The 27256-nt window shown below is 34.9% G+C and overlaps 1 protein-coding gene across 1 annotated transcript in view; it reads left to right on the top strand.

Annotated features, from left to right (window-relative positions):
- OTOGL (otogelin like) overlaps positions 1 to 27256 on the top strand; it is a 156867-nt gene that overhangs the window by 9796 nt on the left and 119815 nt on the right. Inside the window, exons 4-13 of the mRNA XM_049782954.1 lie at positions 4326 to 4392; positions 6176 to 6274; positions 8241 to 8395; positions 11548 to 11669; positions 14922 to 15127; positions 20922 to 21049; positions 21383 to 21489; positions 24261 to 24367; positions 24552 to 24677; positions 26427 to 26535. Of these exons, the coding sequence (XP_049638911.1) occupies positions 4326 to 4392; positions 6176 to 6274; positions 8241 to 8395; positions 11548 to 11669; positions 14922 to 15127; positions 20922 to 21049; positions 21383 to 21489; positions 24261 to 24367; positions 24552 to 24677; positions 26427 to 26535 (1226 nt within the window). The remainder of the gene's footprint in view (positions 1 to 4325; positions 4393 to 6175; positions 6275 to 8240; positions 8396 to 11547; positions 11670 to 14921; positions 15128 to 20921; positions 21050 to 21382; positions 21490 to 24260; positions 24368 to 24551; positions 24678 to 26426; positions 26536 to 27256) is intronic.

Genomic DNA, 27256 nt, shown 5'->3' with positions numbered 1-27256 from the left:
GGCGGGGATGTGGAGAGAAAGGAACTCTTTTTCACTGCTGGTGGGAATGCCGTCTAGTACAACCTTTATGGAAAGCGATATGGAGATTCCTTCACAAACTGGAAATTGAGCTTCCATACGATCCAGCTATACCACTCCTAGGAATATACCCAAGAAACACAAAAATACAATACAAAAAACCCTTCCTTACTCCTATATTCATTGCAGCGCTATTTACAATAGCCAGACTCTGGAAACAACCAAGATGCCCTTCAACAGATGAGTGGCTGAAGAAACTGTGGTACATATACACAATGGAATACTATGCAGCCATCAGGAGAGATGAAGTCATGAAATTTTCCAATACATGGATGTACATGGAATCTATTATGCTGAGTGAAGTAAGTCAGAGGGAGAGAGAAAGACGCAGAATGGTTTCACTCATCTATGGGCTTTAAGAAAAATGAAGGACATTTTTAACAATATCTCAGAGACAAGAGAGATGAGGGCTGGTAGGTGCAGCTCAGGACATGCAGCTCATCACATAGAGTGATGAGTGCAGTTGCAGAGATGACTACACTGAAAACTATCATAAAATGTGAATGAATGAGGGAAGTAGAAAGCCTGTCTCGAGTACAGGTGTAGGGGGGTGGGGAGGAGGGAGATCTGGGAAATTGGTGGTGGGAATGTTACACCGGTGAAGGGGGGGTGCTCTTTACATGACTGTAATCATACAACTATAATCATGTTTGTAATCACGGTGTTTAAATAAAGATAAAAAATAAAAAATAAAAACCCAAAAAAAAAAAAAAAAAAAAAAAAAAAAAATAAATATCAGATATCTGGAACATGTAATATCCCAAAACTGAATGAGTAGGAAGTAGATACCCTAAACAGGCCAATCACAAGCAAGGTATTTGTGATAGTAACTAAGAATCTCCTTGGGGCTGGAGCAGTGGTGCAAGCAATAGGGCATGTGCCTTGCAGGTGCTAGCCTAAAATGGACTGCAGTTTGATCCCCAGGCATCCTATATAGTCCCCCAAACCAGGAGCAATTTCTGAGTGCATAGCCAGGAGTAACCCCTGAGCGTCATTGGCTATGGCCCCCTCAAAACCCACCTACCCAAGAAAGAATCTCCCTAAGAATAAAAGTACTGGACTAGATGGAAAAAAAAAAAAAAAAAAAAAAAAAAAAAAAGAAATTTTTTGAGAAATTTTAAGTACAGGTCTTTCTTTCATTAGACTGTGTTAACCATGGGAAGCATTGGCAAAATTCAGCTGAAAAAATTGATCCTAATAATTAATATCTTTATTCTAGCTAATCTACAAAGATAGAAGACCTTGTGAAATATACATAAAAATTGACATGAGTTGTCACAAGAAGTAAATAGGATTATACTATTTTCATTTAGATATTCTAGGAACTTGTATAATTTACCAACTAGGAGTTATGTTAGTACTTTATTAATGTTAATAACTGAGAAGTTTTCTTGCCATGGCTTGATTTTCTTTCTAGAAAAAATAAAGCTACTTTTTAAAGCTTGTGTATATACTTCAAAATTATTTACTATATGTTCTGGTTTCTGGGTTTATTTTTTCATTCAGAAAGAAAAGTTAAAGAGTGAAAATCAGGTAATAAGGATATATTCTACTTATTCAGACTAAAATTTTACCTGTTTTAAGGGTTATTCATTTGGCCAAATAACTCATAAACTCATAGTTAGCACACGCATTTTCTCCTTTGTCTAGAAAAACTGAGCATGAAACAAAAGATATACATGCAAATGGGATTTAGAAATGTGCTGGCAATGAGATGATCAATGAGCAAAGTCAATAGTGTATTTGTGTGCTGCAGTACTTTATCTAAAACTTGTTATCTGAACATCTTGGTTTCTTGCAAGAAATAAGAGGAAGTACAGTATGTGGCCACGTGTGTACTTACTATCTGAACTATATTGACACAGATACATAGACTTACTCTTTGTAAAGTAGATAAGCCAAGGAGAGAGGAAGAGTGATACTTGGAAGGAAGAACATCCCATATAATGCATTCACTTCTTTGGGTATTTGGAATCCAGTTTTGTTGGGGATTCTCTGAGATGCCTCATAGAATGTGTTTTAGAATTTTGTTTTCCTAAAGAATGAAGGAATATGGCAATAACCTTTTCTCATTGGTTGAGGTCACCTTTGGAGGTCTTAAATTCTTCAAAAGTTACTTCCTGTTATCTGTTCACCTCAGACTGTGTGTTCCCAGAGACAAAGAGAAACTTGTACTTAAAGTTGGAGAGTTTCAATGTATATAATGGGCTGAGAGGGAAAGGAGAGGAGAATCTTTTTATTGTTTGGTCCTAAACAATCATGGGCATCGGATCATTCTCACTTGAATAACATATATTGTAAACATATTTTCAGTTGTATTTGTTAACGATACATAGGGAACAATCATGAACAATAGGGTGTATTATCTAGAAGCAATATCTAATGGAGGTAGACCCATAAAGAAGTAATTTCTGCATAAGTCTAAAACACTATCAATTATTTTTTATTCTTTTTATGGCATATAAAATAATCTCAGTTATAGAGATAAGGTCTCATCCTGTGTTTAGATAGATTATGAAATTAAAAGCTTCATGCCACATCTTAGCCTTAGTGAAATATAGCATGATGCATGGAATGCTATGGAAACTGAGATCCTGGGATTTCACAGCCAGGGTTTTATATTAAGGCTGAAGTGAACATATGTGTGGATTTGTCCTTTTGAATGAATGCTTTTGGGTCTTGAGTTTAGTTGCCAAGAAATGGTTTTGCTGGATCAAATGGATGCTTTCTTACTATTTTGAGAAATTTCCTTATAATTTTCCATAGAGGTTTAGTCAGAGGACATTTTCACCATCAGTGAATGAGGGTTCCTTTCTCACAATATGCCTGTCAACATTGGTTATTTCTAGATGTTTTGTTTGTTTGATATTTGGGCCATACCTGGCTGTTTTCAGGACTTACTCCTGGCTCTACTCTCAGTCCTTGTAGAATTTAGGGGAATATCTGAGGAGTCAGTTGGTATATTTAGATAGACTGAAACAGTATTACAACTGTATTTGATTTACACAACTGAAAACAATATATTTATTGAGAGACTAATACTTGTTTTCTTGAGAGAATCAAGGTCATGACAGTTGTGAGTTTAGCTTAAATTGGAGACATAAGGGGAGAAGGGAGCAGTTTGAGTTGTGAGGGTAAAACTTGGGAGGAAAAAGAATAGGAAACAATGAACTTGGTGCTAAGGTGTGAGAACAGGGACTTTTTTTTTTTAGGACAGGGACTTTTACATAAACCTTCAAATACTGAGAGAATAAGGGAATCCTTTTATGTAGCAGAGTAGGCTTTGTAGTTAAAGAAAAAAATACTCTGCTGAAAAAAATACCCAAGGAGAATAATACCCAAAGTCCTTCCTTATTTCTTCTTGACCCTCATTCTTTCCAGTTTTTCTGACATTATCTTCTAATTAAGTTGACAATTATGAGACAAATTTTCAGAATATGTTTTCTTTGGTTCACACAGATATTAATGAAAAAGACATTGTCCAAAACCTAACACCAGCTTAACATTGAGTTTGAATAAGAGTCCTTATTTGGCCAGTTTCAGTAACTTATGATTATTTGCTACTAGGCCATGCGTTCCTCAAAATCAACTTACGTTTTTATCTGAGTTGCTTGCATTCATGTCCGTCTCTATTGTTCTGTTTCTGTGTATGGGGTGCTATACTAGAATTGTTACATGCAATGAATTATTGTCAGAACAGTACAATGAAGTAAGTACCACTATTTCTATTTAATACAAAGTAAAGAAAACTGGTTTGAGAATAAGAAATACTAGAATCAAGACTCAGGGCTAGGTATGTTTGGCTCTATACTTCTTGCTCTTAATAACTATCCTGAAGTAATAGGGATTCTACAAAAGATAGATTGAAATATTCTATGTATTTAAAGTTTCAGTTTTTTGGAGACAATGGAGAAATTGGAACTATAGAAGACTGGCTCCTTCTCTAGGTAAAGAAGGCACAGATTACAAGTAGCTTCAACCATGCTCTTTCTCAAAAAGACAGAAACATAGAAGTGCTAATCAAAGAGACTAGGAAGGACTGTCAATGACATAGGAGAGATAAGACCAAGCCTTGAAGCCTTCCAATGCCCTTTCTGCCTCACCAAGTTCGTTCACCTCTATGACCCAAGGAGTCAACACTCTATCATTTTTCTCTTTGTAGCTCTTTTTTCAGATTCTCTAGATTGTATGTTTGACTTGCATAAAATTATAAAACTATTCTAAGTTCTTATGTTTTTCTTTCAAAGTTGGAAGCTACTTCTCCAAGATATTTCTTTCATGAAGCTATCAACTGGGGTGAGAGCAAAATCAAAGGTCAGTGCTTTTTCAACTTTGCTTTTGTACTGTTTTCTCAGAAGGGCCTTTGCTCGAAATACTGAAAGAACTTGGTTTTACATCTCTGAAATTAAGGAAGAAATTAAGGAAGAAACTGTATGAGATTATATCTAAGGGTATTTAGGAATAGCTAAAGTTATTTCATATAGTAATTGAAATTATTTTTTGATGTAAGCAACAATCAACAAGGCAGATGTCTAAATGACAGGAATAATATTATTGAGTACCAGATTTTTTTTTTTTCTGGATTAACTACGTGTACCTTGATTGCTTACCACTGCTACATTTGCTTAGCATTTTCCCTTTTCCATTGAACAGAACGCTGATGATATATAATGCTCAAATTATATATTTCAATATAATTAGAGTTGTTTTTGCTGTATTATTCCTGACGAGTTTTGTCTTACTTGTTTTTAGGAGAATAAACAGGTTGGTAAATAACCTTTTGAAGAAAATACTCTTGTTTATACAAATATTTAGACAGAGATTCCTTAAAAAGTAGAAGATTGTGATTAATAATTAAAATATGAAAATGAATAGGTTCTTTTGAGGAGTTTATGAAAATTTAATTTTCCCTTATGTTTCTGATCAGAGTTTAATTCAAACATTTCATTTCCCTCTGTGAAGATCTTTCTAGAGATTTTTATATCTTTAAATGCAGAGACATTTGAAATCAATGAATCTTAAGGTAGAAGAGTAATAGGTTTTTTAATTCTTGCCTTGGGCTCACACTGTGTAAAATTACCACAGAAGCTTCTTTCCTATTCCAGAGAGGTTTAATCTAATCCTTTCTGGTGGCTCAAAGATGCCTCTGGTTCTTTTGATGTTTCACTTGAAATCCTTCCTGCTTAGCTTGCCAGTTCTTTCTTTTTCTCTCCTTATTAGAAAAAAAAAAATCACTGTAATTCATTTGTATTTTTTTTTTTGTTTTGTTTTATTTTGGGGGGGTCACACCCGGTGGCACTCAGGAGTGATTCTCGGCTCTGCTTTCAGAAGTCGCTCCTGGAAGGTTCTGGGTCTGTCCTGTGTTGGCTGCGTGCAAGGCAAATGCCTTACCGCTGTGTTATGGCTCTGGCCCTGATTCATTTGCATTTTTAAAATTCACACAAGAGCTTTCTTCTCAACAGAATCCTTTGGGGGCAATTTTTCCCTTCGGGAAAACAATATTTCTTGGTGCTGGCCTGCAATGACCGAAGCTTCTGCCTCATTCAAATGCAGCGAGGGAGGGTCAGGAAAACTGCGTCATTTGTAACTGAGCCCGAACTCAATACACAAGCGTCCAAAGCAGTGTTTATTCTCTCCAAAATAACCAAGTGTTTTTCTTTGAGTTTTCCTTTTGGCCTGATGGCCCAAGCGAATAATGATGGATGCTGTTCTCTAGAAAGTACTTGCTCCGGGAGAGGGAGCCTGTTGATAGATTCGGTGCCAAACTCCATCAAGAGACTCAGTTACAGCTTGTGTATTTCTGGTTCTTGTCAGCTGGGACAGGGGATTCCTTACATGGGGACTTGACTTTTCAGTTGCTTCAAGGAGGTGACCTTTGCTTTCAGAGTAGTTTGAGATGTGAAAATCCGTCACAGCACAACATGAAATGAGCTAGACCCAGAGTTGATGCCTGGAATTCTTTGCTCATCAAGGCAAAAGGCCCAGGGAGCTGTTTTCGTTCATAGCGATCACAATTAGTTCAGATGAAATCCTAACATATTGTGTTGATAAGACTCATGCAAGACAGAAAATGATTTTTTTTTTTTATCTTGTTCAGGCTCTTGTCCACATGAATGCCTTAATGGAGCTTTTTGTTCCAAGTCAGGCACATGTGACTGTCAAATATTTCAAGCACTGGGGACCAGGTGCCAGATTGGTAAGTTTCAAGGACACTTAGAAGAGAATTGGGAGATGCTGAAGACAACATGAAGACATAAGTTTTTATATTCGAGTTGGCGCTTCTGAGCTGAAACAAGCATTTTGTATAGCGGCTAGAGAGCCCACATTCAGTCCCACTCATTGAGATAAGCAATGTCAAAGAGGATGCAATATATCCGCTCGTAAACATCACTTATCTTTACTAGATTATTTTTACTCTCTCCCTTTCCCTATTCATGTTTTTCTTTCTTTCTTTCTTTCTTTCTTTCTTTCTTTCTTTCTTTCTTTCTTTCTTTCTTTCTTTCTTTCTTTCTTTCTTTCTTTCTTTCTTTCTTCTTTCTTTCTTTCTTTCTTTCTTTCTTTCTTTCTTTCTTTCTTTCTTTCTTTCTTTCTTTCTTTCTTCTTTCTTTCTTTCTTTTTCTTACTTTCTTTATTTCTTGCTTCCTTTCTTCCTTTCTTTCTTTCTTTCTTTCTTTCTTTCTTTCTTTCTTTCTTTCTTTCTTTCTTTCTTTCTTTCTTTCTCTCTCTTTCTCTTTCTTCTTTCTCTCTTTCTCTCTTTCTTTGTTTCTCTTTCTTTCTCTCTCTGTTTGTTTCTCTCTTCCTCTTTCTTTCTCTCTTTCTTTCTTTCTCTCTCTTTCTCTTTCTTCTTTCTCTCTTTCTCTTCTTTCTTCCTTCTTTTCTTCCTTCCTTCTTTTCTTCCTTCCTTCCTTCCTTCCTTCCTTCCTTCCTTCCTTCCTTCCTTCCTTCTTTCTTTCTTTCTTTCTTTCTTTCTTTCTTTCTTTCTTTCTTTCTTTCTTTCTTTCTTTCTATCTTTTCTTTCTTTCTTTCTTTCTTTCTTTCTTCTTTCTTTCTTTCTTTCTTTCTTTCTTTCTTTCTTCCTTCTTTCTTCTTCTTCCTTCTTCCTTCCTTCCTTCCTTCCTTCCTTCCTTCCTTCCTTCCTTCCTTCCTTCCTTCCTTCCTTCCTTCCTTCCTTCCTTCCTTCCTTCCTTCCTTCCTTCCTTCCTTCCTTCCTTCCTCTTCTTTCTTTCTTTTTTCTTCTTTCTTTCTTTCTTTCTTTCTTTCTTTCTTTCTTTCTTTCTTTCTTTCTTTCTTTCTTTCTTTCTTTCTTTCTTTCTTTCTTTCTTTCTTTCTTTCTTCCCACCCTCTCTGACTTAATTTTATTTATATGACTTAATTTTATTATTTGGAGCCAGTCCATCTATTTTGTATTGAGAATCCTTTATACCAAGTAGAACTAGTATTGCATGTTCTTCACAGGAAGATCTCTTTTTTCAGATTTTACTTTTCAAACTATTTTTTATGGAGATGCTGGAATTTACACTATTATTCCTCATCTTTTTTATGGATGCATCATTCCAATACTGCTGCCCACTTCCAGAGAGAGCTGCTTCCCTCCATGGACACCCCTATGTCCCTCACTTAACCCCAACTAAGCTCAATTCTGATTATTTGTTATTCTCTTACTGTTTTCCCCCTCTTATTTCAGATTTGGATTATATTTCTCTCTCTCTTTCTCACACACATACATCAAGATGTTATCACATACAGAGTTAACTAGAAATAAACTTCTAGAATTTCATAAAAGTGATAAATCAATGATAACTTGATAAAGAATTTTTTTCAAAAGCAACCTATTTTCCACAAGTCCATCAGTTAAAGTATTAGTACTATGAACAACTTTTAGTACATTTTTAGATTTCCATGACAAATAGATATATCTTACAAATGTAAAATTTAGTAAAAATAAAGAGAGTTAAAAAAAATCAAGAAAAGACTCTGAATAGGCTGGTAGAATTAATTATAAACGTGTGTTTTAAGTTGAGAAGAAATAGGGGTGTATGTTAGAAAATATTGTTTAAGAAATCTGTTTTAATCAATATTAGATCACCTACTATGATTTAACCTCATCAGAAATAGATATAGTGGCTTTTATTTTTACTAAATACCACCCTGTTTCTTTCCAGTGCCAAACATGGGCAATGGAAGAGATGGAATTTGCAAAACCTGGGGACAGTACCACTTTGAAACTTTTGATGGCATCTACTATTACTTCCCAGGAAACTGTTCTTACATTTTTACAAAGGATTGTGGTAACCCAGAGCCTCAGTACACTGTGTGGGTAGGTGATACAAGATGACCTTAAATATCAGTGCTGACAGCATATATTTTGAAAGCACAAAAATGATAACAAACATCCTAGGAATAGTTTGGGCAATGACTGAAAAATGAAGATTTGTTCTTAATGGGACAGACCAATTATGCACCTATATGTCACATTGTTTATTGAGCTGGGCCTTGAATTAGGATAAAAGTTGATTTAGATCTATGTGAGAAGACCTTAATTGCAGAATTCTTGATTTAGAGGAGTTCATAGGAGACTTTAACAAATGCAAACTTCTGGAGCCAGAATGGTGGTGCAAATGGTAGAACATCTGCCTTGCACACGCTAGCCTAGCACACGCTAGCTTATGACAGACCGTGGTTCGATCCCTGGGCATCCCATACAGTTCCCCAAGCCAGGAGCATAATTTCTGAGCACATAGCCAGGAGTAACCCCAGAGCATCACTGGGTGTGGCCCCAAAACAATACAAAAAGAAATGCAAACTTCAGAGTATCTATGGTGAAGAACAGGAGTCAGGAAACTCTGTCCCTTTAATTATTTTCCTGGATTGTTGGGTATCTGGACACGATGGTATTTAGTATAAGTAAATTTATTAAGCCTAGAAGCTCAGCATTGTGTGTTCTTATAAATGGACAAATAATCTAAGTGACACCTTAGTCCTCAAAAGGGTGAACCATCAGACAAAAACATGTCAATGAGGGAGCCCAAAGGTATTTCAATGTTAAGCACAGTTAGGGACTGAAGGCTGCCAGGAAAATGGGTAACTCAGGAGCTCTGGGAGGGCTTAACTCTCTATCTAGACACCTTCAATCTTTTTTCTCTGCATTGAATTTCAACAGATCTTATTTTGTTCCCAGATTATAAAGATTTGCAGTTCATAAAAGGTCCCAAAACTTATAATATTGGTGCCTCATCTAGATGTAAAGAGAATTCCAACAACTCCAACAAAAGTAAAATACATACTAAGAGTGGGGGGCAGGGAATGGGTTCAAGGATCAGGACACATGCCTAGCAAGTACAAGATTCAAAGTCTGAAACACAGCATTGCCTGACTCCTCAAATACCGCCTCAAGGAGAAACTAGCAGCCAGCAGCAGCAGCAGCAGCAACAGCAGCAGCAGCAATACCGACCCCATTTTGTATGACATCATTTGGCCCAGTCCTGCTGCTAAGCCCAGAGATCTGTGCTGACAATGGTCAGATATGGCCACCAGTCACTCAGAGCACTGTTTAGAGGTCTTTCCCTGCCCCTCCGAAGGAGGAAAAAACCAGAAGCAAACTCCAGGGGTGGAGTACATGCCCACCTGGGGAAAACAAACCCATTACTGCTGGGTGTGGTCATATGGAAAAAAAATTTCAGGCAAATAATAGTCACTCTAAAAACCAGTTCAGGAGCCAGAGCTATGCACAGCAGTTAGGGAGCTTGCCTTGTATGTGGTCTACACAGGTTCGAACCCTGGCATCCCTATGTCCCTTGAACCTGCCAGGAGTAATTCCTGAGCATAAAGCCAGGAGTAACCCCTGAGCATTGCCAGATGTAGCCCCCAAACCTACTACTACTACTACTACTACTACTACTACTACTACTACTACTACTACTATTACTACTACTACTACTACTAAAATACCAGTTCATCTTTGAACAGTTCAGTCTAGCAGTTTTCTGGTTCTCTTTGTATCATATAATATTATATCTGATACATCCAAAGTGATCAATTCAGTTGCTAATGAACTGTTGGCTTGTATACATTATCTCCTTGCAATATTAAGATCTATGTATGATTGGTGATTTTTTCACATGTTTTGCAGATACATTTATTTTTATTCTATGATTTTCTTTATTTTATATTTTATAATCTACTTTTAGAGCTTTCTGAAATTTATTTTAATTGAGTAAGAAAATTTTGACGGCAACTTTCTTTTTCTTATTTCTCCCTCTCTTCTTTTTTTATTCCTTGATTTCTTTTCTTTTCTTTTTTTTTTTTTGCTAGTAAAATGTATTTTCCCATTATTTTGGTGGGGGAAATATCTTTTCCCATAATATTTCTGGGTAATTTTATTTTTTAGTGGATTAGGTCACTTTCACAATCCTCAGATATTGATACTTTGTAGAACTTTTATTTTATTATTTTATAGATATAAATATCTATATAAATATAAATATGAAGACAAAATTATAAGTGTGCTCTTGTAATGTTTAGTTTTTTTTTTTTTTTTTTTTTTTTTGGTTTTTTGGGCCACACCCGGTGACGCTCAGGGGTTACTCCTGGCTATGCACTCAGAAGTCGCTCCTGGCTTGGGGGACCATATGGGATGCCGGGGGATCGAACCGCGGTCCGTCCTAGGCCAGCGCAGGCAAGGCAGGCACCTTACCTCCAGCGCCACCGCCCGGCCCCGTAATGTTTAGTTTTCATATCAGAACAATTTTCTATAATTCTTACTAGGTACTTTTAGAATATTAATAACTAACATGTAAAAGCACTAAGATATATGCTAATTGACTTATATATTTTGTTTTTGTTTCTTTATTTGTTTTATTTTGGTTTTTGGGGCCACACCCATTTGATGCTCAGGGATTACTCCTGGCTAAGCGCTCAGAAATTGCCCCTGGCTTGGGGGAAATATATGGGGCGCAGGGGGGTCGAGCTGCCGTCCTTGCTTCACTAGCGCTTGCAAGGCAGACACCTTACCTCTAGTGCCACCTCTCTGTCCCCTAATTGGCTTATATTTTATGAGAGATTAATTTTATTTAACTTTTAAGAACTTTTTTTTTCCCTTGAAAATTCTAAATATATGAAGCCGGAAAGATATACAGTGGTAGGGTGTTTGCCTTGCAAGCAGCTGATCCAACACAGATGGTAGTTTGAATCCTAGCATCCCATATGGTCCCTCGTGCCAGCCAGGAGCAATTTCTGAGTGCAGAGCCAGGAGTAACCCCTGAGCACTGCTGGGTGTGACCCAAAAACAACAACAACAAAAATTCTAAATATAGCTATGATTTTGTGAAGTATCATGGGAATAATGGTGCTATGGAGCTGTTATATACATTGTAGCTTTAACAACACTATATATATATATATATATATTTATACACTATATATTATTGCATCTTCTAATTTCTTTCTTTTTTTCCTTTCACTCCCTTTAAGGTTCATAATAGTCCCAGGTGTCTTGGTTCAGTATATTATTGTTATCGGTCAATTAGCTTATTCTTTTCAGATCAAGAAGAAATTAGAATTTATGGTCATGAAATAAAAAAGAATGGAATCAGGTAAATATGATAATGAAATGACCACAGATTACTCTTTCTAAACTTATCATCTTGGAAGAGCAGGAAAAGAGTATTTCTTTTCAACAATAACCTTAAACTTTAGGAGGCTCAAATATCTTTTCTAAAAAATAGTTTTGGGGCTAATATTATAATACAGTGGGAAGGGTACTTGCCTTGCATGAGACTGACCCAGGTTCAATCTTTGACATCCCATATGATCTCTGAACGTAGCTGGGAGTGGTCCCTGAATGCAGAGTCATGAGTAAGCACTGAACACAGCCAGGTGTGGCCCCAAACAAAACAAAATTACTATAAAGAGAACAAAGGAAAAAATAACAATTAAAAAGTACCCACAACAGGATCATATGATAGCTCAATTTCCAGGTTCTTGAGGAATCTTCATATTGTTTTCCAGAAAGGCTGGACTAGATGGCATTCCTACCAGCAGTGAATGAGAGTTCCTTTTTCTCCACATCTTTGCCAGGACTGATTGTTCTTGTCCTTTGTGATGTGTGCCAGTCTCTGTGGCATGAGATGGTACCTCATTGTTGTTTTGATTTGCATCTCCCTAATGATTAGTGATGTGAATTAGCATTTTTTTCATGTGCCTTTTGGCCATCTGTAAATTGAACTCCCAAATAATCCAGCCATACCACTCCTAGTGATATACCCTAGGAACACAAAAACACAATACAAAAATGCCTTCTGAACACCTATATTTATTGCAGCAATTTACAATAGCCAGAATCTGGAAACAAAAGATGAATGGCTAAAGAAACTGTGGTACATATACACAATGGAATACTATGCAACTATCAAGAAAATTGAAGTAATAAAATTTCCCTATACATGGCTGGACATGGAAACCATTACGCTGAGTGAAATAAGAGAGAGCGAGAGAAATGGACAGAGTAGTCTCACTCATCTATGGTATTTAAGAAAAATAAAAGTCATTATTGTAATAATGCCCAGAGACAATAGAGATGAGGGCTGGGAAGGGCCGAGCCATGATATGAAGCTTACCACAAAGAGTGGTGAGTGCAGTTAGAGAAATAACTACATTGAAAACTATCAGGGGGGGCCGGGCGGTGGCACTAAAGGTAAGGTGCCTGCCTTGCCTGCGCTAGCCTTGGACGGACTGTGGTTCGATCCCCCGGTGTCCCATATGGTCCCCCAAGCCAGGAGCAACTTCTGAGCACATAGCCAGGAGTAACCCCTGAGCGTTACCGGGTGTGGCCCAAAAACCAAAAACCAAAAAAAAAAAAAAAAAAAAAAAAAAAAAGAAAAAAATCAGGACAATGATAATGATTGAGAGAAGTAGAATACCTGTCTCAAATACAAGGGGTGGGGAGGAGGAAGATTGGTGTTGTACTGATGAAGGGAAGTTTTCTTTTTATGACTGAAACGCAACTACAAACATGTTTGTGATCATAGTGCTTAAATAAAGATATAATAAAAAACAATTTTTTTATCCAGAATTACTTGAAGAGAAGAAAATCTGGATATAATAAAAACATGATAAAACATAGCAATTTATGTGGCCAGCAATTGCATAGAAATTAAAAATACAGTGAGAAATGAAAAAAATTAAAAAGTATCCACAACAGTACAACTTAACCTACATAAAATTGATACCTCATTTCTGTGAAATACTCTAATTCACATTTTCAAGTAGAAATTTTAAGAACTTGCAAACTAAGACAATATTGCTCACATTGATTTTTGTTTGTTTGTTGGGCCATACCTGGTGGTGGTGGTCCTTAGGGGTTGCTCCTGGTTCTGCACTCAGGAATTACTACTAGCAGTGTTTGGGGGACCATATGGGATTCTGGGGATCCAACTGGTGTCTGTCACGAGTTCCCTCCCTGCTGTACTATTTCTCTGACCACTTTCATTGATTTTTAAAATGAATTCCTCTTCTTTATAATTTTCCATAAAATTTTTATTATTTATTAATTAACTAAAGTCTTATTGTTTATTTTTAAATCTAAACTTTTGGTTACTTTTGTACTTATATAACTCATTCTATATCAATAATATTATGCACAAATATTTTGTGTGAATGATTGCTTATAATTTTATTATTTCTTTAAAGACTATCATTTAAAGACTATCCATTGTTAATGGATAGGTTTGATTCTGTAGCTTTAGTGTCATACTCTTCCTGGAAAAGAACTCCCCAATTTGAAGTTTATCAGAGAAGTATATGGAAATACCTATTGTTTTAACTACCCATAAACTATCCCATTACACATTATAGTGTGTAATTCCAGCTAGAATAGCTACCTTAACAAAAATTATTATTCCATTTTAATTATTATCACTTTAATTGTGATTCCATGAAATGAAGAGTAATATTTCTTTGTATGTTTTTTTATTAGGAGACTATTAATTTTATTAATTATTCTACTCTTCTACCTTATTTTATGTGTACACAGTTATAAAAAATGGAAAGCCCATGGATCAAGTGGTTAAACAATCACTGTTAAATGGGACAAATATTATGCAATTTACTATAAGTATACACATCATACAATACTACATGACAAGTATTCATATTCCAAACATTATATATTTTAGCATTAGAAATAAAAATTAATCATACTTAGACATTATTTTGAAAAATAATGCTTTATACTGGTGGTTTTTGAGATATTGAGTTTCATTTTGTATAATTATATTTAAACTTAAATAAAAGCTGTTTATTTACATAATCCAACCATTTTCTATCTTACTTTCAAATTGCTGAGCAGCAATTTTAGATCATCTTCCACTCTCTAGTAAAAAACAAATACATTTATATTCTTATTGTTCTTTCATTTTGGTTAAAAGAAACATTAAATTATAAGTATAGTGTCCAAAACCAAGCACAATGGGTGGGTTGTTTATCTTGCAAATGACTAACCCAAGTTCAATTTCCAGCGTTGCATATGGTTCTTCATGCCTGGCAGGAGTAAACCCTGACCACTGCTAGATGTGCCTTTACCTAAATTATAATTTTAACATTTAATGATCATAAATAGGTAACATTTTATTTATTTATATTATATGCTTATATATTATTATTTAATATTAAAGTTTCAATATTATAGTCTATTTTATATGCTAAGATTATAGAAAATAGTACACATTCACAAATTTTGAGTAAAAGTTTCATTATTTTATGTAACTCAATAACTTTTAATAAACTAGAGATTATTATTGATCTTTTATCATCATTTTAAAATTGCTTTTATTCTATTTTTATTAAAGTTTAACATTGCCTCAAACAATTGGACAAGTTTTCATTGAGAAATTGGCAGATTATATTCTGGTGAAAACAACCTTTGGTTTTTCTCTGGCCTGGGATGGGATATCAGGAATTTACCTCAAACTGTCTGAGGAGCATAAAGGAAAGGCATGTGGCCTATGTGGGAACTACAATGCCATTCAGTCTGATGACTTCATCATTCAACAAGGTAAGTAGATCAGAACTGGGTGAGTTCTATGAGTTCTTCCTTAAATTGCTTGTACTCCAAGGGGGTAGAACTTGCAGCAGATTGAATAACAATAGATCTGTTACTAGCCTGTTTTACTGATCTAAAGTGAAGCTTATTTAAGAAATATTTTGTGTCCTTTGTACAAATTATGAGTTAGTTACACTTGCAAAATTAAGATATAGGTCTTACTCATGCAAAATATATCCATTGAACACTTACCTTGAGCCAAACATTGTTTTAGGAGCTTGAGATTAATTATTGAGTAAAACAAGATTCTTCTGTTCTTGATCTTGTTTTACAGTGAGTCAAACCATTCAATACAAAATTGTCTATTTCTATACAAGGCTAATTTGTATCTAGTCTTGATAGGAGTATATTAAATGACTATCAACCAATAGCTTTATAAAGATAATGAAGTGTGAAGAGAGTGGCAAAAGTTGAGTATCTTGAAAAGGTTTATTGTTTTATTTTTGTCTTTAATGATGTACCTATCATCATTCATTTATTAATTAAAAGCCATGAAACTAATCCCAGTGAGCTATTATAGATGTATTTGAATTTGAATATTAGGGTATAATGGCAACAGAATATTAGAATCATAGGCTGAAATCATGACTTTATACCATTGTATGATCAGGCTAACAGTTTGCAAATGGCTCTAATCAGGTTATATTCCAGATCTGGCTGGCTCCCAGTGCTGAGGTGTTGACATAAGGTGTTATATATTTTTCCTTTATAGTCTAAAATCCATAGAGAAAAGTTGTTCATCTGTTGTATTTTAGGTGAAGATACAAGTCCCATTTAAACTTATACTGTCAGATTAGTATTCTGCTTTGCTGTAGAAATTAAGCTTTCTAAAATGGTATAGTGTGCCACAGCTAGCTTTGGTTCAATTACGTTAGAGAACTTCTTTGAGTTTCCTCTAGGACAGTGGATGACATAAACAGTGTATGGTGAAATATGAAGAAAATGAGAGATCACACAAAGGCTAAGTGGGAGAACAGTGTTCCAAGTTTAATGCGTAAAGACAGGGGTATAAATGGAGTATATTGCCAGTCAAGGTATGAAAAGAATGCTCACATTTTGTTTCTTAGCAAAATACAACATATCTCCTGTTAACAGAAGCTTATCAGTATACATTGTTTGATCTACAAAACAATTCACATGGCTCTAGGTGGTTTGCAGACTTTATGAATAGATAATATCAATTAAGAGCCCAGAGGCTAAAAGGAAGGTAAGTTTTAACATCTCAAAGTAATTCATCTCTAGCCAGGCCCTAGGTTTTATACTGATGTAGATTAAGGGATTAGCAAGATGTCAAGTTTCCCTATCAAATTCCCTTTTCCTGAGGGAATAGGTTTTTAGATCTAGGGGCTTAATACAAATAACTAATTTCTTAAGTTCTTGCTTTTGGAAGGGGAAATAAAAAAGACAAACATATACGAAAGGGATGTAGAATCTAATACCTGGTAAAGTTCAATAGTCCAATGCTATCCTGGCCAAACCTTTTTTGGATTGTAAATTAGTTAGCAAGTACTCTAAGTGCCTTAGAGATGTTCTTAAAACAAAAACATTCCTTTCTGTACAAACTACTAGGGCATTTCAAAGAAAAATAGGAAATAAGTTGTTTTTGGTGCTAATTTTTCCAGGTAAAGAAAAATATAATGAAGGCTATATTTGCCTATAAAAATCCTTATGTTAGAAAGTAAAAGGTTCAATTTCATACACACTAAATACAGCAGAAGGGAGAATCTATAGGCCAATTAAATTTATTTTACAAAGCATGCAAAATGTCTATTCCATTAATAGAAATCTCATCAGGCATCCACACTGAGGGAAAAACCTCTTAATGAACTTTCAGATGAGATTTTTCTCAGGAATCTTTATCAACCATCCACACTGATGGAAAAACTTCTCAGTGGGCCTTCTGATGAGATTTTTCTCAGAAATCTTGAGATTCCTCTTAGGTGATGATGATGTGTCAGTAGTGTTTCAGTTGTGTGCCTAGTCTGCTATCCATCTGGTTCAATACCTGGAACCATAAGGACTCCAGAGCATAGCACAGTATCACCCTGGAGAAATTGTGGGGTGTGATGAGCCTTGATGGGAAGGTTCTCAGAATGGTCAGGCACCACATCAGGGAGCTTAAACACTGACTAGACTGTTTGCAGGCTTTCTGAGAACAGTATTGAGGGCTCCTTGGGCCCCCTGAGCATAGACCATGTGAAAATAGAAATTATCTTTCATTAGCAATAGGTTATCAATGGTCAAGTAGAGACCAGGTTCCTAGGAGTCAATTTACACATATCGAAATTCAAGATAATAATTATCATAAAAACATTTCAACCATGAGAATAAAATGAGAAAGTGGAAGTGAAAGTATTCAGAAATATGCACCCTCCATATACATGGATCAGTACCAAGATCATTCAGAAATGGTGTCATGCATCCAGTTAGGTATTTAGAATGAAAAGGCTCAAAAGTTTAGGATCTTGAACCTGCTTTAGGGTGAAGACTTGGCAAAACAAAGCTGTGGTAATTACTATTTCTTTCTTCTGTTTCAAAGTTTCATAATGAAAGAGAAACAATCCAAATCTTAGAGTTAGGAAGGAGAGTTTACCAGGGGCCTCTGAGAAATATGGCATCAAGTTTAGAATAGAATATTTTCATATGCTTTGCTTTAAGAGAGTGACTGAGCATAGGGATTGAGTTACCAAAGGGTCTTTAATAATCTAAAATCTAAAAAATATTTTTTCACAGTAATATGGGAAGGTGAAGTATACAAAGACTTGTTAGTGAATTATAAAGGAGATGAACAAGATGTAATCTATTATGGGTAAAAGGGCAAAAAGGGAGGACTCTGGCAGTATATGGATGGAGCCCAAAGATTTTAGCTTTTTTTGTTTTATTTGGTTTACAATCTAAAGTAGAGTAACAAAATGGCATTTTGTGCTCAATTTTAGTGCTGAGGTTATAATTTGTTTTTGTAAAAAATTTGCCTATGTGATTATAATGCAAAAAAATTATCACAGATAATAACTTTAAGATGCTGGTTTCTTCTGTATTTTTATTCTTTTCTTTTCTTTTCTTTTCTTTTCTTTTCTTTTTATAGCCACACACCCAGCTGTGATTTGGGCTTAATCAGGCCTCTAAATTAGGGCTCACTACATCGGCAGTATTCTCTTGAAATTCAGTCTATATTTCATTGAAGACATAAATCTTTAGGGGCCATGAGAAAGTTTGAGCAAATGCTCAAATGAGTAATTTCCTAACAGTGATTAATTTTGTCTTTCCCTTCTACATTTCTACTCATTCTTCAGCGATGACTTCACAAAAAAATAAGGTCTTTCAGAATTTCTGTGAATATAGAAATATTTTCATTTTTTTCTATTTGAGACTATGCTCCCAAAATTTTATCTATAACTAGTAATACATAGCAGTACAGAAATTCTGGCTTATTCTTTGCTAGTGGAACACACAGTTTCAAAATGAGGATCTGGTGAGACACAGGTCTGGAAGCAAACATTGTTGCAGGAAATAATCCACACAGTGAAAAAGTACAAGAATGAGTTCAGGAAATACAGCATTCAAGCAAGGAATCCTACCACCCAAGCTTTCTGCTCCTAAAGAAGGAATGCAGCTTAGTGGAAGAAGACTGAAGAATGAGTCTCTGCCTTCCTCAGACCCCTGCTTTTATTGACAAGAACCAGGCCACACCTAGGGTGGGGAGGAATACCAAGTAGGGAATAATACAATATCCATCACCAGATGTTGTTTGTTGTAACTAGGGTGGGGTACAAATATTGATTAGGGTAGGACCAGTACACCAACAACTTTTGTTATATTTTCCTGTAGAATTATAATTAATAATGCTTCCATTTGACTCTCAAAATGGATAACAAATTACTTTTGTTTGCAGCACATTTTATAATACAGTTTTAGTTAGCAAGCTCCCCAAACACCAATGACTATGAATTTAAAGTCTCATAATAACTAACTTTTGTGGCTGAAAAACTTAAATTAACGTGGACTCAGTGACATTCTCTTAGTTGTATAGTTCCATTAAAATTTAAACATAAATATTGAAATAAGCAGAAAATTAAGACATATATTTGGTTCCAAAGACTTGTTTTAAAATGATACATAACTATGTTTACTAAAAAGAGCATCAGTGTTCCATTTTAAAATAAGTTCATTAGACTAGAACAAGAAATTGGAGTGTGACATTTCCACCAATATCAGAAATGGTGAAGTGAAAGAGGCATATTTGAAAACTATGATGCAAATAATGTATTTAATACATTTTGCAAATAACATTGCATTGATTTATTCCCTTTCCAAGCAAGCCTATTTCAAACAAATAACTTATACATGACAGTTAAAGGACATGTGACAATGAGACAATGTAAATAGTGTCTTTCCCTTCATGCAGCATATGTTATGAGAAAAAACAAATTAATATTTATGGTGAGGGATAACATATTGAAGAAAATATGTATGGGAAAGCAACAAAGAGTAATTGAACACTAGAGGTTGTGGTGTTGTCTATATCTTGTGAGAAAAAGCCTCTTCAAGGTAATTACATTCAAAGATGCTTGAGCAATATAAAAGATATTGAAGGACCAGAGGAACAATGGAGATAAAAGTGTAAGAGAAGGGGAGGAGTAAGTGACCTAACATGGGAATGAGTTGAATGAAAAGCTGTAGAAACTAATTTGACTGGTGTTAGTTGAGAAAGAATAGGACAGAAGAAGGCTGGGGTAAAGAGTTGGAAAATCTAGGTTCTTAGTACCTAGGCATTCTCTTTCTAACTTTAAGATATTGAGCAAGAGGGTTGTCAAGCATTTGATTTGACTTTTTTTTTTTTTTTTTTTTTTTTTTTAGTTCGAGTGGTATAGGAAATTTCAATCAGAGATTGTGGTTCTGTACAGCCAGATAGTGGCAAACTTAAGCTTCAATCTGAAGGCTTACTGTCTTTTTTGAGATGTTGCTTTGTTCATTTTTGTTAAATTTGAGATTTCACCTTTGTCTGAATGTGGGGCAGGATTCATTTTCATGTCAGTCTCTGAACTTGTTCTCAGGCCAACCTTAGAGTCAATTTAAACTTGATGGAGATCCAAGAATCTAGGATACTCATTACTCTCTCTCTCTTGTTCCTGCATATTAATTTTGGAATCTTGCCTCTGAATAGTGTCAGGTTTCTTAACAATTGGTCCTGAATATGTTCATATGTATTACTCATCATATCCGGAGGAAATGAATTCACTTTTTAGTTTTCTTTTCTCCAAGTGTCATTTCCAGTTTTATTGTCTACCTAATGACCATCTAAAATGCCCAGACGGGCACAATAGCTATTTTTATTGTTGAATATCATCTCAATATGAGACTACTATTTTAGTAAAGTTTTTACTAGTGTCAAAAAGAATGAAAGGGCTCTCTAAAAATTCTTGCACAAGGTTTTCTTAGGTTTCTTAGATTTTATGAATATTTTTTACTGCCTTCAGACAGTATTGGCTGATTAGCATTAGATTGACATGTATGCTCCACTGTCAATCCTTCTCCCTGCTCTGTTTCTATGAAGTTTGCTTTTCTTCCCATCTCAACTTTTAATTTTTTATCTATACTCTATTTATCTATACTCTATTTTTTTATTTATACTCTATTCATGCTAAATTTTATAATTTAACAGAACCTATAATGTAAAATTACTAGCTTTACAAACTGAAAAGTGATGCCATTACATTTTGTGTATGTGTGTGTTTGTGCACAATAGAGGACTACACAGAAGACATTGCTATGTTTGCAAATAGCTGGTCAGTACAAACTCCAGATGCTATGGCATGTGTACCTGTACCCTCAGATTTCCCAAATCCATGCTCCAGTGGAATGCCAGCATTTGAGGTAAATTTGATGTGAAACTAAAAAATTGTGTGTTGGAGATAAAATATACATGTACTGTGCATATACTTAATTTTAAGCATATTTACAGAAAACAATAAAGAATTAAAACTGTTAAATTCAGAAAACATAATTTCTACAGGAATCATTTTATGTTTTTTTCAAAAATAGTGAATTTAATAAGGAGTTTCATAAGTGCACTCATTATGGAAATGTAGTAATAAAAATGTTGTTTTATGAATGTAATTTTTTCTCTTTCCTTATAAGAAAATATAGACTAGCTGACCAAATGAGAATCATTAAATGTTACAACAGATGCTATTTTCTTTTTCCTAGGCAATCTTCTTCAAGTGTCAGATATTGTTGCAGTTTCCATTTTTAAGCTGCCATGAGTATATTGACCCATATTTATATATTGCCAGCTGTGTTAATGACCTTTGCAAGTAAGTCAAATGATTATTTGTCAAAACACTCCTTTATCAAAAAAAAGGAATACAAAATGACTTCTGTAACTTAGCCATTTCAGCAGTTCACAAATTATAATGAGGACTCTAAAATAAATTGAGGTAAATAACTATTAAAATTAATGCATAACAGAATAACAGGTACAGCTGAGTGTTTTTAACATAAACAATACAGGGGAGTTAAAATGATGTGTTTTGTGTGTGTATGTGAGTGTGTGTGTTACTATATGTGCCATTGGTCCCATTTGGAAATATAGAGGTCCATAGGTTATTTACCAAATAATTTTTTAAATAGCGCAGTTTAATACACAGGAAATTGCAAACAAAGCACATTATATCTGCTTATATTCCTTAAAAATAGAAAAATAAAAAAACATTTCTGACACCCATACATTTTAAATCTACATTCAGGTCCAGTATAAATGTTAGTTTGATATAGTGATAAAAGCATAGTATTTTAAATGTCTGCAGCAATTTTTATGAATTATGAAACTAAAAATGAGGAAGATTGATAACAAAGTCTCAGATACTTTTAGGAACTTTGGGATGTGTTCTATATATATATATATATATAGATATATATATGTATATATTAAATTTCAATTAGAAAGGATTGAAAAGGAACATCCAGGTTGGGCTCTCTCTACAGTTCTAGGCCTTGAACTTCTGCTCACCTATTACAATTTCTAATGTTAATGCAAGGCTGGGGAGATAGCTCAATAAGTTGGATCTCAAACACTACCAAATGTGGACCCCAGAAAATAAACAAGCAAACCACATATAGTTGTAAAAAATGATTTTTAATATCACTACACCAAAGCCAATTGATTTAAAAGCAAATATTCTATAATGTTCATTTTCTTAGTCACCTTTCAAATAGGAAACACTTCCCCCTGAGTCATTTAAATTTGCTCTCATATAAATTTCCATGTGGTGACATATGTAACATGCCTGAGTCAGAGAGACAAAGGAGGAGAGACAATCAGAAGTAGCTAGTTTAATAGTAGTTGCCTAAGTGTCTGGAGAGACAGTTATAGAAAGCATGGTGCTTAAATTGCACGTGGTTGGCTAGGGTTCCATTACAGGAGCCTCTTAGAGTCCTCTAAGCACTACCAGGTACTTAGCACTACCATGAATACAAAGCCAAGAGAAGTAAGCCCTGTGCATCGCCATGTGTGATCCCGATTCTAATAATAATAATTATTAATAGTATAAGGCCTGAAAATTAAGTATAAGGTCTGAAAATAAAAATTCTAAAAACTTCACAATCATGTTTGTAATCAAGGTATTTAAATAAAGTTATAAAAAACAGAAACAAAAAAAGAAAATCATGCATCTATTATTAGGTAAATCATATTAAACTCAGTGTCAGAAATTCAACAAATTTGATTTACCCAGTTTTTTATAGGTGTTTCTACTTTGGAGGTTGGAGCCATTTTCTGAGCTTCTAAAAGTATATGTGCTGAGATCTTGTTTCCTTGGAAGGCTTATTTAATTAGACTAGTTAAGCTGCAAGCCTCCAATTACAGTAGCACAGGTTGAATGCAATTTGCGAGGGTTGTTTTTCCAATAGAGATTCTAGGAATGCCACATTTCTTCAAACATAGCATTCTTTTGTTGTTGTTATTGTTGTTGATGTTGTTGTTTGGGGGTACACAAACCCTAAAAAGCTCTCAGGGGTTACTTATGGCTGTATACTCAGAAATCGCTCTTAGCAGGCTCAGAAACCATATGGGATACCAGAGATCTAACCCTAGTCAGCCACATGAAGGTTAATGCTCTACCTGCTGTGCCCAAACATAGCATTCTTAACGTTATTCTGTAAGGAATTTGATTGCTTAATACTGATTTTGAATTGGGTTGATAAACCAACTCTCTCCCTTTTATTTTGTTTATTTTGTAGGTTCTTTGTAATTTGCTCTGTGATTGGTAGTTCTTGTGTATTTATTTGGGGGGTGACACAAGAGAGTTAGAAGAACACAATTAGAAATTATCCTTGACAATGCTTTTATAAAAGCAACTCACACTGGAAATGTCAACCTGAAAGAATTAAAAATCTTTGTTTAAACTATAAATGCTCAATCAAGTCTTTCAAAAATGCTTTGGATTATATAGTATTACAGTATATATAGTATATATATATAGTTATCATGTTTTGAAAATAATTTGAATATTTAATACTTTATGTCAGAGAATTTTGTGTGTGTGTGTGTGTGTGTGTTTTGTTTGTTTTTTGGGCGACACCCGGTAATGCTCAGGGGTTACTCCTGGCTATGTGCTCAGAAGTCGCTCCTGGCTTGGGGGACCATATGGGACAACGGGGGATTAAACCAAGGTCCGTCCTAGTGCTAGCTAGTGCTGGCAAGGCAGACACCTTACCTCTATCACCACCGTGCCGGCCGCAGAATTTTGTGTTTTAATAAAATTTCTTATATTCTAAAGATATGGGATATTCTGTGTTAAAGCAAAAAATATGCAAAGATCCTAAAAATGTTGATTATTATAGAACTCTATTGACAACCCCTTGACTCAGACAACAGATCAAAAGGCTGATGAAATAAAATTCAACTGGGATGCTGTATTTAATGCTGTGTTTCCTACATTGTTATACCTAATAAATCATGTTATATACATGGTGTCATCTGTTAATACTGAAATATCCACTCTACAGCCAACAGTTAGAGGGCTGGGAACTTGGAGATATGACTTTTGGCAGTATTTCTTCTGTACTCTGTCTTCTTATTTTCCAGAACTGATGATGATGAGACTTACTGCCGAGCAGCCACTGAGTATGCCCGAGCCTGCTCCCATGCTGGGTACCCTATTCAAGACTGGAGAGATGACTTTCCAGCATGCAGTATGGTTTCTTCTTTGCTAAAGCCTTGTAGGGTTTGGTTAAGTTTAGGCTTTTCCTAGCACTCAAAATGGACTCTAATTGCAAAGATTGGTTATAGGGCAAAATGTAGGCTTTGGGACATATGGATACATTTACAAGTGGTGCATAGAGTTTACTTACAGTTCTTCTGTTTGCCCAATTGTAGTTGATAAATGTGATGATAGCTTTGTCCATCGGGATTGTATTAGCTGTTGTCCACCAACCTGCACATTTGAGAAACAGTGTCTTGGGAGCGATCTCCATTGCCTTGATGGATGCTATTGCCCAGAAGGTAAGTAAGTGCTTTATCAAAGGATCCTGTGGCGTCTGTGTAGAAACTATACTCAGGTTCTCTTTAACCAACTTACCTTGGTCATAAGGTATTTTGTGAGGTTTTTGCTTTGTTGTTGCTGCTGTTGTTAATTTTTTTCCTGCAAAGGTTGGATTTTTGTTCTTGGAGTGAATAGGTATAGTGAGTGTTTTTCACCAATAGAAGGCATATCACTTTGATCGTAGTCCAAAAATTTTTGACTCTATATTCCTAAGGTTGCCTGTGGCAGATCTTTGTTCTTCTGAGTACTATTTAGCAATTTATATATTTTAATTAAAAATTATTTAAAATTTAATTAAAAAATCAAATTGTAGAGAAAAAAGACCTTTATGTCTTGGCAGCATGAGATTTTAGTCCTGATAGAATTTTGTTATTTAAAAATATTTTAAAATTAGAAGTAAGAGCAATAAAGGTAGGTTGAAATTTAGAAGTGACAGCTATATTGACTGATGTTTATGATGGATCATGAGGATTCACTCAAAATTTATTTTTCAAATTGTGAAAAGAACTCAATGATTAGTGATTTTTCCCTGTGGTCAACTTAATCTGAGTGAACATTTTGGAACCAGTTCCTTGGATTTTGGTCCCTTATTGTGTTGGTGTTACTCTTAACATAGGCTATGGACCAGTACCAAACCTGAAGTGTGCTGTAAATAAATGAGTTTGTTCCCAAAATTAATATAACATAATTAATATAATGTAATGTTATTAATATAACACAATATAATATATAATATAAAATGTGTTTTGGGGGGCCGGAGCCATAGTACAGTGGTAAGACTTTTGCCTTGCACGCGGCCAAATACAGGACGGACCCCGGTTCGAATCCTTGCATCCCATATGGTCCCTTGAGCCTGACTTCTTAGTGCAGAGTGACTTCTGAGTGCAGAGCCAAGAGTAACCCCTGAGTGTGTTTGGATGTGACCCCAGAACCAAAAAGAATGTGTTTTGGGGAGCTAGAGAGGTAGCACAGCAGTAGGGCATTTGCCTTGCATGCGGCCAATCCTGGAGGGATCCAGTTTGATTCCCGGTATCCCATATGGTTTCCCAACCTGCCAGGGGCGACTTCTGAGTGCTGAGCCAAGAGGACCTCTGAGCTCCACTGGGTGTGGCCAAGAAACCAATAAATCAATCAGTCAATAAAATTCATAAAAATTGTGTTTTCCTTACTCTGAAAAAAGTCCAGCAGAATTAGAGCATGTGCTTAATAAGACAGCTGACTTACATTCTAGCTCAATCTTCTTTACTCATTAGAGAGAAGTATTAAATTTAAATGTAATTTTATTGTACTAGTTCTTTAAGTGTCATTGCTTGGCTCTTTATTATCTATTACCTTGCATAAAGTTTCCATTTTATTACAATTGTAGATCCAAGTAAGATTATGCTTTCTTCCTCCTGCCCTCCCTTTGCACCTAAAATCAAGAAGGTCGAATTTAGTTGTATGATAGACAGTATGATGAATGTTGAATTGTTAATGCAAGCAATGGGATAAAATAGTCAAAATAGGCTTACCTGGTAGCTGATAGCTAAAATTAAGTCTTCTTATTAAAAACTAACCACAAAGTAAACAAATTTGTATTTTTAGCACCTAGTGTATGCAAGTGTTCAATAAAAGTTGGTTGGTTGTTCTTTAAATAAATATTAGACTATACTTAAAGAATATAATCTTGATTACTTCTCTTGATAACTGGTGCATATTTTTAAAAATAGGTCTCATAATGGAAAATGGAACTTGTATCTCCTTGGAAAGTTGCCCATGTAATTTTCATGGACTAGCTTATTCAGTTGGTTCAAAAATTGAACAAGAATGTACTGAATGGTATGTAATTTATTGTATAACCAATTATTTCTGAGTGGTATGTTATAAAGTAGACAACTTTATTGCAACATATTGAAAGTAATATATTGATTTCTAATTACTTTTCTTCCAAGTTCACATTCTTTGATATACTTCTGACTTCCTTTGTCAATTCCACAAAAACTTCCATTTTCTTATTGCTCCTAAAGTTAATTTGCACATGATTTTAAACTTAAATCTTAAGAGTTCACCTAATCTTTCTGAGTACTTTTGTGATTTTTTTCCATGTTACCATTTTTTGGCTATATCAGAATCATTTAGACTTTTTACTCAATTGGCTAAACTATTTTAGGAAAATAACTTATACCCAGAGCATGTTCTAAAACAGAAACATGAGTCTAAATGTCATGATCTTTTTCCTTATATTTCAGTGTTTATAACTGAAATGCAAGTGAATACATAATCACAGATAATGATTTGAGTTCCTGTCTTTCAGAGTCTCTGCATCTATCCTCCAAAGCTTTTTTTTAAATAGTGGATGGCATAATTTATCTTACTTAAGAGTCCTATTGTCTCTCTATCTCTGTCTGACTATCTTCAAAACAAACTTAAAATTTGTAGTAGAAGATGTTAACTTATTACCAATACCTATTTATTTAATGATACTAATAAATACTTTCTGTATGTGTAGCTTATTATTATTATGGCTGTGCTCAGGGCTTTATCATGGCTCAATGCTTAG

The sequence above is a fragment of the Suncus etruscus genome, chromosome 11 (genome assembly GCF_024139225.1).
Source record: "Suncus etruscus isolate mSunEtr1 chromosome 11, mSunEtr1.pri.cur, whole genome shotgun sequence".
Lineage (NCBI taxonomy): Eukaryota > Metazoa > Chordata > Mammalia > Eulipotyphla > Soricidae > Suncus > Suncus etruscus.
The sequence above is the reverse complement of the archived record's forward strand: the minus strand, read 5'-3'. Positions and strand labels throughout refer to the sequence as shown.